Source organism: Zosterops lateralis (assembly GCF_965231275.1).
Source record: "Zosterops lateralis genome assembly, chromosome: W".
In the NCBI taxonomy this organism is placed as follows: Eukaryota; Metazoa; Chordata; class Aves; order Passeriformes; family Zosteropidae; genus Zosterops; species Zosterops lateralis.
The window spans coordinates 24,517,056-24,531,385 of record NC_139801.1 but is presented as its reverse complement, the minus strand read 5'-3'; the positions used below and the strand labels follow the sequence as shown (position 1 = coordinate 24,531,385).

Below are 14,330 nucleotides of genomic sequence, written 5' to 3'. Positions count from 1 at the left end.
TTAGTTCTGGGAATTTAACACTGAGTTTTCAAAGGAAAATCCTAGTTACCTAGTAGTTTCTAGAAATGCCAGGCAAGGACATTGGGACTATGCTGTCACTCCAATTTTGTATCAATTGATTTCAATCCATCAGGAGACCTTTCAACACCTGGCAGATGAATCTACATTCTAGTCCATTCAGCCAGAACAGCTGGCCAGGTCAATTTAGCTCAACTCAGTATAATCTCTCATTTCAGGTAGATCAGACCCTGCGGTACATAAGACCACCAAAACAGATTATGTATTAGTGTCATTAAATGCAGCACACATTGGGTCCACAGCAGGTCTCCTCCATGGCTCTAACCTGCCAGTGGCTGCAATCAAAGTGTTGCACCCTCCATATAGCCAGCGGAGAGAAGGGCACTCCATATGCGATGATGGAAGGAAGAAAGGTAGAATTTGCTTGTTCTTCCTGATATCCACCTTTGTTTACAGCTTTTCCAATCCAAATCAGTCCTCCACAAGGAAACCCTACTCTTCTTATCTGCCTACTGCTGAACACCAAATCATCCCATCCCATCCTACTAAGAAAACTCCAGACTTCAATAGACTTCACATCATATCAGAAACATCCGAGCTCTGCCCCCACCCACAGAGGAACAGGATCTCTAACTATCAGGTAAAATATTTTGCTAGTTGTCCCAGAGCTACATACAGGAATCAAAGTTGCATATAAAACCCAAAGGGGATGGCCCTATTGTTGGCCATATTGATCATTTTTCCACCATTTCCAAATCCTTATAACTGAAAATAATATCCTGCAAAATGCTACAAACTTAACCTTATTATGTCTCTTTTGCATAGGCTATGCAAAGAGTTTTATCTGTGTAAAAACCAGATATTTGTTAACTTTTTCAGTCAGCATGGTTTTTTTCTGAATTTCTTTCCTGTAGTCCTAGGAGTAGAGTTTGTATTTTTGAAGGAAAAGAAGGATTTCATTAACCTCAGATATCGGAAAAAAATAAAAGGAAGAAAAATCTTGTGTCTGTTCAGCTTGGAAGTACTACTATTTTGTTAAATAAAGGCACATGGCTTTTATATAATTATTTTGTGTTGTCTGTAATTGATTTTCTGTTTTCCTGCATTTGAATATGTTTTTAAAGGTTCAAGGAACAAAAAGGCTTTATGTAAAGCTCCCAAAATTATTCCATGTGGCGTGAAAGACCAGCGAATGGTTAATATTTGCCCCCCTAAACCTTTTCCTTTAGCAGCACTGTTATCTTGTCAAAAAGCATGTTTATTTTTCCTTTTTCACAACATCTTAGTCATAACTTTATGTTTGATGAGTATTACCGCAATTTAGAACCTTCATATCCAGCAAGGATATCCTCTTGGTGGTGTCATCTATGCAATATAAATCCAAAGTTTCTCTGTAGTACTTGGTCTCTTGAAATTTCTTGATCCACATAATTTCGCAGGAACACTTGAATGGATTGCCCAGCAGTATCCTACAGCAAAGATTGAATTATTTCTTAAGAACATATTATGCATATTAAAAAAAGTTTCAAAGCACTTGTGGGTAAAACTAAAAGTTGAACTCTAAAAAGGTATGGATCAAAGATTTCAGTGCAGTGCAAACTGTAAGTAGATAGTGTTCTTCGTAGAAAATTAAGCCCTGCCTGCACTGAGAATCCATCCTGCCACAGATGAGAGATCACACAGGGGACTCAATTCCAGTCTCCAATTCATGGGGGTAAATCAGTAATGCCTTGAGAATTTGGGCTTTCCTCTAAGATGCCTTTTATTTTATGGCAGTCAAACACATCAGAAATTCTTTTTTTCTGTATGATAAACTCTGCAGTTATCTCAGAAATACCACTCCAGATAAGGTTTTATTGCTGCTAAGCAGACAAATTCTTTATAGAGCTAAACAGTCATGGATTATAGGCAAATTGTCCTGGGTTTGTCTGGGATAGTGTTAATTTTCTTCTCTGTAGCTGGTACAGTGCTGCATTTTGGATTTAGGATGAGAATAATGTTGATAACACACTGCTGTTTTAGTTGTTGCTAAGCAGTGTTTACCCTGAGTCTCACACTTTTCAGTGTCTCCTGACAGCTGATCTGAACTGGCCAAAGGGATATTCCATATCCTAGAACGTTATGCCCAGTATATAAACTGGGGAGAGTTGGCTGGGAGGGGTGGATCACTGCTCCAGGATGGGCTAGGTATCGGTCAGTGGGTGGTGAGCAATTGTGTTGTGCATCACTTGTTTCTTGCATTTTATTCTTCTCTCTCCCAGCAGGCAGCAGTAGCGGTAGCAGCGGTGACTGAGGTAAGTCTAGGGGTGAGGGTTAGATTGAACTGTACAGAGGAGTTCTCAAGCTCAGGGACATCCGAGCAGCAGCCTTGAATCCCGTCAGGACCCAGAAGCTCTCAGAAACCAGACGCCGAGGGAGCATTGCCGGGAGCAGTGCAGAAGATTTAAACGTCTCTTAAGGAGAGTGGCGAACAGGAGTGGGCAAACGGGTGTGACGCAGCAGTTTGCAGGGCAGTTTGCGCAGGCAGGGCAAGCATGTGGGGCAAGCAGAAAGGGCTTCTGTCCGACTATCCAGGAGCAGCAAATAGAGGCAGCAGACATAGACAATAGCTGGTGAAAAAGAGCACAAACAGATCCTTTCATCCCCAGTCTTATTAGTGTACTAGGGTAAGCTTCTTTACTTGACTAATAAACACACCATAGAGCTCATTCCCCTGCAGCTGTGGGAGTCACTGAACCAGCCGTGTCAGAGGCCTCCAGCCAGCCAGACCTACTGATGGTGCATGCAGCTCTCCAGGCCACAGGTTGCCAGGAGTGCCTGATGCCTCTCTGTGAGGCTGGGGCTGACAGAGTTCTTTTACAGGTGTGTTGTGGTTGAGGAGCTGTCTCACCAGGTGAAGGAACTACAGAAGAAAGTCAATAGGCTACATAGTATTCGAGCAAACAAGCAAGACATTGACCAGCTATTTTCAGGGACGCTACAGTCTCAAGATTCAGGAGTCTTGAACCTCCATTCAACCCTGGACATGAGGAGAGCAGACTTCAGGATGGTCTGGGAATTAGAGAGTAAGGTCTCCTGGGAAAATGTTTTCACAGGTCTTGGGGTCCATCAGTGCTGGTCGCTTTTTAAACATCCCCTCCTAAGGGCACAGGAGCAGGAAATTCCCAAATGTTGGAAGTCAAGCAGACAAGGCAGAAGGCTGGCTTGGCTGAACAGGGATCTTCTCTTGGAAATAAGGCTAAAAAGGAAGGTGTATGCCCAGTGGAAGCAAGGTCAGATTACATGGGAAGAATACAGAGATGCTTCTCACCACTGTAGGGACAAAGCTCAACCAGAGTTCAAGCTGCCAGAACTGTGGGGAACAATAAAAAGAGTTTTTTCAAATACATTAATGTCAAAAGGCAGTGTAGAAATAACATCTGCCCGTTACAGGATGAGGATGGTCACCTCACAAATAGGGACACACAAGGCAGATGTGTTAATTGCATTCATTGCCTCTGTCTTAAACACTGGTGATGGACCAGGGTGGTCTCAGTGCCCTGAGCTGGAGGACCATGCCTGTGAAAGTGATAAAACTCCCAGTTGACCCTGAACTTGTGCAGGATCATAAACCCATGCTGGCTGATCCCCTGTTTGTCCTGCACGTACTGTGATCACACTCAATATGATCTGCTCCATGACCTTCCCTGGCACCGAGGTCAGGCTGATGGGCCTGTAGTTCCCTGGATCCTCCTTCCTGCCCTTCCTGTAGATGGGCATCACATTGGCCAACCTCCAGTCATCTGGGACCTCCCTACTTAACCAGGACTGCTGATAAATGGTGGAGAGTGGCTTGGTGATCTCTTCTGCCAGCTCCCTCAGCACCCTTGGGTGGATTCCCAGACTTGTGTGTTTAAGTGGAGCAGCAGGTCACTGTTTCCTCCTGTATTATGGGGGCTTCATTCTGCCTCTCATCTCTGTCTTCCAGCTCAGAAGGATGAGTATCCCAAGAATAATTAGTCTGACTATTAAAAACTGAGGCAAAGATTGCATTAAGTACCTCAGCCTTTTCCTCATCCTTTGTGGCATCCAATAAAGATGGAGATTCTCCTTGGCTCTCCTTTTGTTGTTAATGTGTTTGAAAAAAACCCTTTTTTTATCTCTTACAGCAGTGGCCAAATTATGTTCTAGCTGGGTTTTTGCCTTTTTAACTTTCTCCCTGCATAACCTCATGACATTCCTTTAGTCCCCCTGAGTTGCCTGCTCTTTCTTCCAAAGGTCATAAACTCGCTTTTCTTCCTGATTTTCAGCCAAAGCTCTCTGTTCAGCTGGGCCATTCTTCTTCCCTGCTGGCTCATCTTTTGGCACATGGGGACAGCCTGTTCCTGCACCCTTAAGATTTTCCTTCTTGAACAATGTTCAACCTTCCTGGACTCCTTTGCCCTTCAGGACTGCCTCTCAGGACTGTCTCTCAAGGGACTCTGTCAGCCAGTGTTCTAAACAGGCTAAAGTCTACCTTCTGTAAATTCAAGGCAGCAATTTTGCTGACCCATTTCCTCACTTCCCCAAGAATAAAACCTATCATTTTGTGATCATTGTGCCCAAGACAGCCTCTGACCACTATATCACCCACCAGTCCTTCTCTGTTCACAAACAGCAGGTCCAGCAGGGCATCTCCCCAGTTAGCTCACTCACCAGCTGCATCAGGAAGTTCTCTTCCACACAGTCCAGGAACCTCCTAGACTGTCTCCTCTCCACTGTGTTGTATTTCCAGCAGACGTGGTAAGTTAAAGTCCCCCAAGAGAGCAAGGGCCAGCAATCATGAGATTTCTTCCAGCCACTTGTAAAATGTTTCATCTGCCTCTTCATCCTGGTTGGGTGGTTCATAACAGACTTCCACCATATCTGCCTCTTTGGCCTTCCCCCTGATCTTTACCCATAAACATTCAACCTTATCACTACCATCATCAAGCTCCAGACAATCAAGATACTCCCTAACATACAGGGCTACCCCACTGCCTCTCCTTCCTTGCCTGTCTCTTCTGAAGAGTTTATAGCCATCCGTTGCAGCACTCCAGTCATGAGGGTTATCTCACCATGTTTCTGTGATGGTGACTGTCATCGTTTTCCTGCTGCACAATGGCTTCCAGTTCTTCCTCTTTGTTGCCCATGCTGTGGACATTGGCATAGATGAACCTCATTTGGGCTTTTGATCTTGCCTTCAATAGTGGTGTGCTGCTCCCAGGCTTATCTCTAGCAAGTTCAGTTTTCTCCCCTTCCCCCTTTGAATCTAGTTTAAAGCTCTCTCAGTGAGCCCTACTAACTCCTGTGCAAAGATCCTTTCCCCCTTTTGAGACAGGTGAACCCCATCTGTCACCAGCAGGCCTGGTGCCATGTAAAGCAATCCATGATCATGAACCCCAAAATTCTTTCCATTACACCAGACTCAGAGCCAGGTATGGATCTGTGTGATCATCCCATTGCTTCCACCATCATTCCCTGCAATGGGCAGGATAGAGGAGAATGCTACTTGTGCTTCAGATTCCTTAACCAGTCACCCCAAGGCCCTGAGGTCTCTCTTGATTGACTTCCTGTTGTTGTGACTTCATCACTGCCTACCTGAAAATCCAGTAACAGATAATAATAATAATCAGAGGGCCATGCTGGACTAGAGAGTTTTCTAGGGACATCTTACTTGGGTCCCAGGGAGGCATCAGACCTCCTTATGGGTTGGGTCTGGTCAGCATACTGGGCCCTCTGTTCCTCTCAGAGTAGAGTCACCAATGGCAACCACTATTCTTTTTTTCTTAGCAGAGGCAGTCATGATCCATGGGATTGACTGATTCACCCTAGGCAACTCCTCCAACCTGGACGGACCTTCATCCACATCATGATTGTCCTGGCCCTCAAGTTCCAGAGCTTCATACCTATTGCATAGGGGTACCTGGGAAGGCGAGGTAGGCCAGGAGGCAATTTGACTGCTGCCCCAAGCAGGGACCCATTTCCATTCTCCCGTCTCTTAGATCCCCTCCTGCTGCCTGGTGGCAAGTGGGTATGGGATCCTCCGCTTCTTATGTGTCCATTTGTCTCAAGGATGGTAGAGAGTGCCTCTACCAGTCCATCTCCCTCTCACACTCCCTGATAATCCTTAACCTTTCTATTTCCTCTTTCAGCTCTGCCATCAGGCAGCTCATCCATCTGGTCGCACCTCACACCAAGTGTGTCTGATGCCCTCGGATACCAATGACAGGCTCTGGCACTCCCTGAAGCCTGAGACTTGGACAGCTGCACGTTTTCATGAGAGCTCTGTCTGGGTCTCCACGTCTTCCGGCGATAGCTTTGTGGCAAGTGGAAACCATAGCTTTGTTTCTTCTGAGACCATTAATTGAGCTTGCCTCTTGAGCTGGTAGGGTGATGGTGCCACGAGTTGCTGCTGTGTTGTGCCATTTGTCTGCTCTGGTTGCCTGAGGGCTACTTTTGTGTGGGAGTTGGCTGCCTTCACTCCTGGCCCTGCATATGCTGAGTCAGAGCTGCCGCTTGTCAGGGTCTTAACACTTCCTGCTTTGAGTGGAGGCTGGGGCACCCTCACTCTGCACTAGCTTTGCAGGTTTGCCAGTTTCAGAAAGCTCCCTGAGAAATTCTCCACTTCAGAGCACATCTGCTGGAGCAGTTTGCCTTGGATACTTCACTGAAATGGCAATGGAATTGGTTTTAAACTGCCGTTAAAACATACACTTGATCTTTTCTGAAGGTCTGGAATTAAAATCTCTCTGCACTTATGTCACTGGCAACATCTTTGCTGCCTTCTGTGGATCAGAATTTAATTTCTAATAATTAATGAACCTGTAGCTTCAAAAGAACAAACTTCAAAGTCCTGTTCTTTCATTGCTAGCCACAAATAAACTTTATTTTAAAAAACTACAACTTACAGGTCAGACAAACCAGATGGCAAAAGGCTTCTTGGACAAACTAGTGAGGTTGTTTCTGGATAAATTGCTATGGAAAACCAGAAAAATTGTATTAATTAGGGATGCTTCTTCTTAGACTCCCAGCACAGTTTGTGTCTCTCAAATAAATGAATACCCAAAACCATCTCTAAAAGGCTCTTATTCCTTTAACTTCAGCAGGAAAGGGATAGTACCCAGTCTCTTTTTACAGTTTGATGAGTTTCAAGTATTTGAATCCAACCTCTGTCTAAATACATTCTTTAAAATCAAATTCAACAAAGGATCAATATTTTCACTTAAAGCACTTGTGTTCATTAAAGAAAAGCAGTAGATTTAACTGTGTTCCACAATTATTATGTAAAGTCCAGGTGTTAATTATATGCTTAATTTATTCATAAGTGAAATTATTGTATTCTTTTCTTTGATACTGTACCAAACTCCATACTCATATAACAGCAGACATTCATATCAGAAGCTTTTAGTTATTGTGTTCAAATTAAATATGCAATATGCATTCAGAGGAAAGATCAAAAGCAAAAATTAAAAATGCCTGTATTTGGCCTTTTTAATGTCAATTAAGCATTTGCAGTTTCCAGTGATAATTAAGTGAAAAATCCTATCCTGTTATGCACAGCAAAGAAATACTCATCTGAATCATAAATGCTCCCCTTCCCAAGACTACAAGAATGCTTTCTCCAAATCAAAATAATGCTTGTTTTCTATAGTTTTGTGAGTCTACAAATTAAAGATAGTGAGAGCAGTAAACTGTAAAACTGCCAGTAGTGTAGTGCAAACCAGCATTATGAAGCAAAATACCACATGAGTGTTTTGTGATATTATAGATGTGCCATAGAGGCTCCATTTATGAAGTTACATAGCATTTAAAACAGGGAGTAAATCTCTTCTCCCTGCCCTCTGACTAAAAAACACAGCATTTAGTCCCTTGAGTTTCAGCCCTTTTTCTCTGAGTACAAGATACTTTCTGAGGAAATTATGGGGATAAAAGTTGCATCTTTTACAGGAATGGAATCACAGAATATGCTGAGTTGAAAGAGACCCCCAAGGATCATCGAGTCCAACTTCTGGCCCTGCACAGGATACACCAACAATCCCACCATGTGCCCAAGAGCACTGTCCAAATGTTTCTTGAAGTCTGTCAGGCTTGATGCTGTGACCACTCCCCTGGGGAGCCCATTCCAATGCCCAACCACCCTCTTGGGGAAGAACCTTTTCCTAATATCCAACGTAACCCTCCCCTGACACAACTTCAGGCCATTCCCCTGGGTCCTGTCACTGGACACCACAGAGAAGAGATCAGTGTCTGCTCCTCCTCTTCCTCTCACAAGGAAGTTGTAGACTGCAATGAGGTCTCCTCTTAGTCTCTTTTCTTCTTCTCTAGGCTGAACAGACCAAGTGACCTTGGCCACTCCTCATACAGTTTCCCCTCAAGGCCCTTCACCATTTTCATTGCCCTCCTTTGGATGCTCTCTAATAGTTTAAGATCTTTCTTATATTGTGGTGACCAAAACTGCTCACAGTATTCAAGGTGAGGCTGCACCAGTGCAGAGTGGAGTCGGACAATCCCCTCCCTTGGCCAGCTGGTGATGCTGGGCCTGATGCTCCCCAGGACACAGTTGGCCCTCCTGGCTGCCAGGGCACTGCTGACTCATTTTCAACTTGTCGTTGACCAGGACCCCCAGGTCCCTTTCTGTGGCATTGCTTTCCAGCATCTCATTCCCCAGTTTGTCCATGCATTCAGGGTTGTCCTGTCACAGAGTCTGGCACTTGCCCTTGTTAAACTTCATGCAGTTGGGGATTTCCCAGCCCTCTAATTTGTTGAGGTAATCTCTAAGAGATTTTATTTACTATATTTTTGTTGATTCCTTCTAGGAAGCACTAGGCCTGAATTTTGCAAGCTGACCAGTCCTTATGTGTGAGAACAAAATGGGTGAACTAATGTTTCATTACTCTCGTCAACTGATCTGTCCTATAGTAGATGCTGGTGGAAAGATCTCATGTGGATCCTGATGGTGAAAATTAAAGTACAGTGCACATGTAGGACAAGTGGTTAAGTAAAAACCAGTTGATATGTTAACTAACTATGATGTTTTGCCTAATATTCACAAACAATAGGTTAGGAGGTTGAAAGAAAAAAGTTAAGTCCTCCTATGGAATTGGGCTTTTCTCTCCATCACTGAGACAACAAAATACACCTCAAATCTTATTTGTTCACAGGTGATGCTCACTTATCAAAAAAAAAAAAAAAAAAAAAAAAAGCATCCAGTCCTGAAACTTCTGAGAAGCACACACAGATGCCCCCATGGTATTCCCAAATGAGGCAAATGCCTGCTTCTCTTACCTCTACAGTGACTAAATTCCACTTTTTTTTTGAAAGGCAACAAAGAATACAATGCCTATTGCAGATAGGTACCCATACCACTTACTAGTCTAGTGGAAGGCAACATATTCCAGGTCATGGGAGAACAAGATTTAATTCTTGGTTTCTGCACAGCACAGAACCCCGCTGTTCCATATGAGGACTCCTTAACCATCAAATGATAGGTCCCTCAGGGAAATCTCTCCAGCTGAAGTTGTTCCATTTTATGTGATCTTCCCTGACACCCTAAAAGAGAAAGCCCAGACTCAAGCTCTGACTCCAGACCAAGTCAAATAGAAGGGGCTTTGAAAATCACCCCTCTCCCACTTTCTAAAACTAAAGTATCACAATACAGGTCTGAAAATGAGCCTCAAACATTTTATGTAAGAGCCTCAGACATCCTATGAGATGGTATTTCTCTCTTTTTCTCTTAAGAAGATAAAATCTTAAAAATATATTTTTAACAATATCCTAAAAAACCCACAAAAGATAAAAAAAAAAAGACTGACTCCAGGGATGTGCTGCTTTTTTTTTTTTTTTTTTTTTTTTTTGGTAAGCTGGAATGAATATAAAAGTCTAACTACTTCACAACCAGGACTAAACAAGAGTGAAGTCCCATTTTTTCCTACAGATTTCCTCCTGGCTGATTATGTGCTTCCTTGCTTAACTCACTAATGGTCATCTAATTCTCCATTTCTCTGTGAAGACATGAGCTGCTTCATGCAGAGATATGAGCTCTACTGTACAAATGACTGCTCAATGTTGTTGCCATAATTGTATTTTGTTGTCACTTAGCTTCAGGCTACTCATCACTTTTGGAGAATTATTGCAACCCTCTAGGCATAAGAATAGCTCTTATTTAAATTCCTAATCCAGACTTACTGTCCAAATATCAGTGAATATGTTACTTTCTGAACATTTCATGCGGGTTTAAATGACTGCATGAGACAGTGAGGAACTGAAACTATTAATTCAAGCAAAATTAGAAAAAGAAAAAATAATTATTATTTTAACAAATCCAGTTGCTAAAAAACAAAAGTAACTCAATAGGCTTAATCGTCTTTTCAGATTTTTTACCAGTTGTGCTTGTTATATACCAAAGAAAGTAAGAAGTAGTAAACACATTAACAAAAAAATCTTTTTCCTATATTCTTGCTCATGGGTTGACACATTTAGTACTTTATGACTGTAGTCTTTTCCTCCATGTAGTTTAGCACCTTAAGGTTTTTCAAGTTGGCTAGTTATTAAACATATTTTTCAGACCACTGTTATTGATTTACTACCTTAAACTATACTTTGACTGTATATTTATTGTTAAATAGGTTTTTCATAAACTGAGCACTTGATAGTGATTATAGAGATGCCTGCTATGGTGTCTTTAATCCGTGTTAAGTGAAAAAATATGGACTAAATTATTACAGATTAGGCAATGATCACTCATCCACTTCCATGGAAAAAAGAATAATTTACCAATTAAATAACACACACATGCATGGGCGCATGCACACACACAAACATAAAGATTGTGGTGAGCAGCTCAAAGACAATTCATCTGGGCTTTAAAAGCCTTTTTGGGGGTTTGGGGGCTTTTTTTTTTTTTTTGTTTTTCTTTTTTTAAAAAAGGTGTGGACTACAGAGTCTGGCTCCAGAGCTATACCCTAAGAACAGCATGCAGTCAAAAGCACAACTATATTTTACATATAAATATCAAATTCACTTTTAAGTAGCTAGATGTAATACAGCTAAAAGCATACCTGTGGCAGCATAGGGAGCACAAGAGTGGACTAAGCAATTGCATAAATATTCACATAGTTAGCAACACGGGTGCAGCTTTCCATTGCAATGTCACTCTACTGGGTCTGGATGGAATGGAGTTCATTTTCTTCATAGCAGACGGTATGGCATTGTGTTTTAGATTTGTGACCAAAACGCTGCTGATAATACACTAAGGTTTTAGGAGTTTAGCCATCTTTTGTTCAGGAACTGTCCGGGCATCAGTCTATCTGTAGGAGACAGAGTGATTGCCTTTATATCACTTGTTTTGTTTTCTGTCTTCTTCCACTTCTCCTTCAGATATTAAACTATTTTTATCTCTACCACAAAGTTTTCTTGCTTTTCCTTTCCTCTTCCCCATCCCGCTGGGGGTGGTGGTGGGGAAGTGAGTGACTCTGTGGTACTTACCTGCCTACTGTGGTGTTGCAGTCTGTTCAAGTTGTAGCGTTACAGGGACTGTTCTGTAGCCCCTTTGTTTTGTCTAAGTTCGTGGTTTTGTCCCAAAAGTTGTTTGCTCCCCGGAGCTGTCAGTTATGCAAACCCCAACCCTTTTTCCTGAATGTTCTAAGTCAATCTTTTTACTGGACCAATCTCTGCCAGAACCTGGTTCGGGGGTTCCCCTAATCCCCGGTGTCCCATTTGTCTGTATAATTTGTTTTCCTTCCACTGGTTTCCTATTAGTTCCTTAAGTCCTTGTTTACCTCCCGTACCCTCACTCTATTGGTCAGAAGCTGTTGCTTGCCCCTTGAGTTCTCCCGGTTTATAACCTGCTGTGCCCGGCGCTCGGGGTCGGTCTGTCACAGGCTGTTGAGAAGAATAAACCCTTCTGGATCACACACAGACTGCCTCTCTCACACTCCTTGCTTCCAACCTGCGCCTAACAAAGACATTCCAGCCGTAGAGCCAAAGAAGCTCTGAGACGCTGCCCGGAGCTCAGCTCGGGGGACGTGTCCTACTCAAAGTCGTCCGCAGCGGAAAACTGAGCTAGCACAAAGGTTCCGGCTGCGGCGATACTGGGGTTGACCTACAACAGTCACTATGCCACTATACTTCTTACACTGCTCCTGGCAAGGAGAAGCAAGAAGGAAGAGTAAGGAACAGATCTAAAGAGAAGGGGAGGAAAGAGTTGAAGAAATGGTCATGCTATGCTCAGTCTCCCTCTAGAGGCTTTCCTCTACCTCCGGCTGGAGACAGCCCTATATTGACTGTGCATAGGAGGGAGAAAATCGGCAGCTAGGTCTCAAGTAGTTACATTTGGCTACCTTTCCTAAACCAAATCAGCCTAGAGATATGAATGCATTCTAATACCTAGAGCTGTAAGTATACAGTGTATACAATTCTGTGATTCAGTGATGCAATTACACACAGCCTGGTAAATGGCAATAACTATTTTTTAATTTTTTAGGAGTGCTTTATACCCACTTGCTGTGAAATTTATTTCTGCATTTAAAAGTATTGACAAAATACTATGCATGTGTATTACTCAGATCTATTAAAATTATTTTTAGCAGCAAATGATCTTATAAATTACAGCATGACTAAATTAGGACTGTGTGGTAATGGTGAATCAGGTGACATCAGGCTGGTGACCTATCACTAGTGGGGTTCTGCAGGGCTCCATTTTAGGCCTTGTGCTCTTCAACATCTTCATAAATGACTTGAACAAGGGACTGGAAAGAATATTAAGCAAGGTTGCAGATGATACAAAGCTGGGAGGAGCTATTGACTCCTTCAAAGGCAGAGAGGCCCTACAGAGAGACCTCGACAAATTAGAGGGCTGGGCAATCGCCAACCATATGAAGATTAACAAGGGACAGTATCTGGTTGTACACCAGGGACAGGACAACCCTGAATGTATGGACAAACTGGGGAATGAGATGCTGGAAAGCAATGCCACAGAAAGGGACCTGGGGGTCCTGGTCAACGACAAGTTGAAAATGAGTCAGCAGTGCCCTGGCAGCCAGGAGGGCCAACTGTGTCCTGGGGAGCATCAGGCCCAGCATCACCAGCTGGCCAAGGGAGGGGATTGTCCGACTCCACTCTGCACTGGTGCAGCCTCACCTTGAATACTGTGAGCAGTTTTGGTCACCACAATATAAGAAAGATCTTAAACTATTAGAGAGCATCCAAAGGAGGGCAATGAAAATGGTGAAGGGCCTTGAGGGGAAACTGTATGAGGAGTGGCCAAGGTCACTTGGTCTGTTCAGCCTAGAGAAGAAGAAAAGAGACTAAGAGGAGACCTCATTGCAGTCTACAACTTCCTTGTGAGAGGAAGAGGAGGAGCAGACACTGATCTCTTCTCTGTGGTGTCCAGTGACAGGACCCAGGGGAATGGCCTGAAGTTGTGTCAGGGGAGGGTTACGTTGGATATTAGGAAAAGGTTCTTCCCCAAGAGGGTGGTTGGGCATTGGAATGGGCTCCCCAGGGGAGTGGTCACAGCATCAAGCCTGACAGACTTCAAGAAACATTTGGACAGTGCTCTTGGGCACATGGTGGGATTGTTGGTGTATCCTGTGCAGGGCCAGAAGTTGGACTCGATGATCCTTGGGGGTCTCTTTCAACTCAGCATATTCTGTGATTCTGTGAATAGCTTGCTAAATGTGGCTGTTTATGATTTGAGTCTGAAGTCAATAAGAAGAACAGAATTAGATAAAAATTGTTATTAATTACATTTAAGTTGTAGCTATTGAAACACTTATCTTTCTATTTTTTATATTTTATTCAAGTCCTGTCACAATACATAACTCTAGAAAGATAATTGGGCTACAGAAGTTTGGATTACAAAAGAAAGTAATGACAAAGAAAAAGCTAAAGGAAATACGTGTTAATAAGTTTGTTATAATTCTACATTCTTATATGATTCATAAAATAAATGTTATATTCTTATAATAAAGCTTCTTAACTACATTAAAAGTCTTCTCATGTAAAAAAAAGAAAACTATAGTAGTATCACTAGCAAAAATAAAGCTCATACAGTTACATCAGTTCTCAGAAAAGTGACCGGAGTTTGTTTTCTTTATGAAATAATGACAAAATGATGTTTTAAAATAAAATGTAAGACTTTTCAAGGTCCTGTGCTCAGGAATCACTCTGGCAAAGCAAAATTATTTTAGCTTTCAATAGTTTTCACTATCACAACCCCAAATGCATCTGTATTTCTTTCCCAGTGCTGTCAACAGTTTTATTGCTGATAACAACAAGCAATGGATCACCAGGATTTCCAGAAACATTTTAAC

At 42.6% G+C, this 14,330-nt stretch overlaps 1 protein-coding gene across 1 annotated transcript in view; it reads right to left on the bottom strand.

The window, feature by feature from the left end:
• LOC310922198 (BDNF/NT-3 growth factors receptor-like) overlaps positions 1-14,330 on the bottom strand; it is a 96,684-nt gene that overhangs the window by 944 nt on the left and 81,410 nt on the right. The window contains exon 4 of the mRNA XM_083882620.1: positions 1,333-1,487. Coding sequence (XP_083738746.1) covers positions 1,333-1,487 — 155 coding nt within the window. The remainder of the gene's footprint in view (positions 1-1,332; positions 1,488-14,330) is intronic.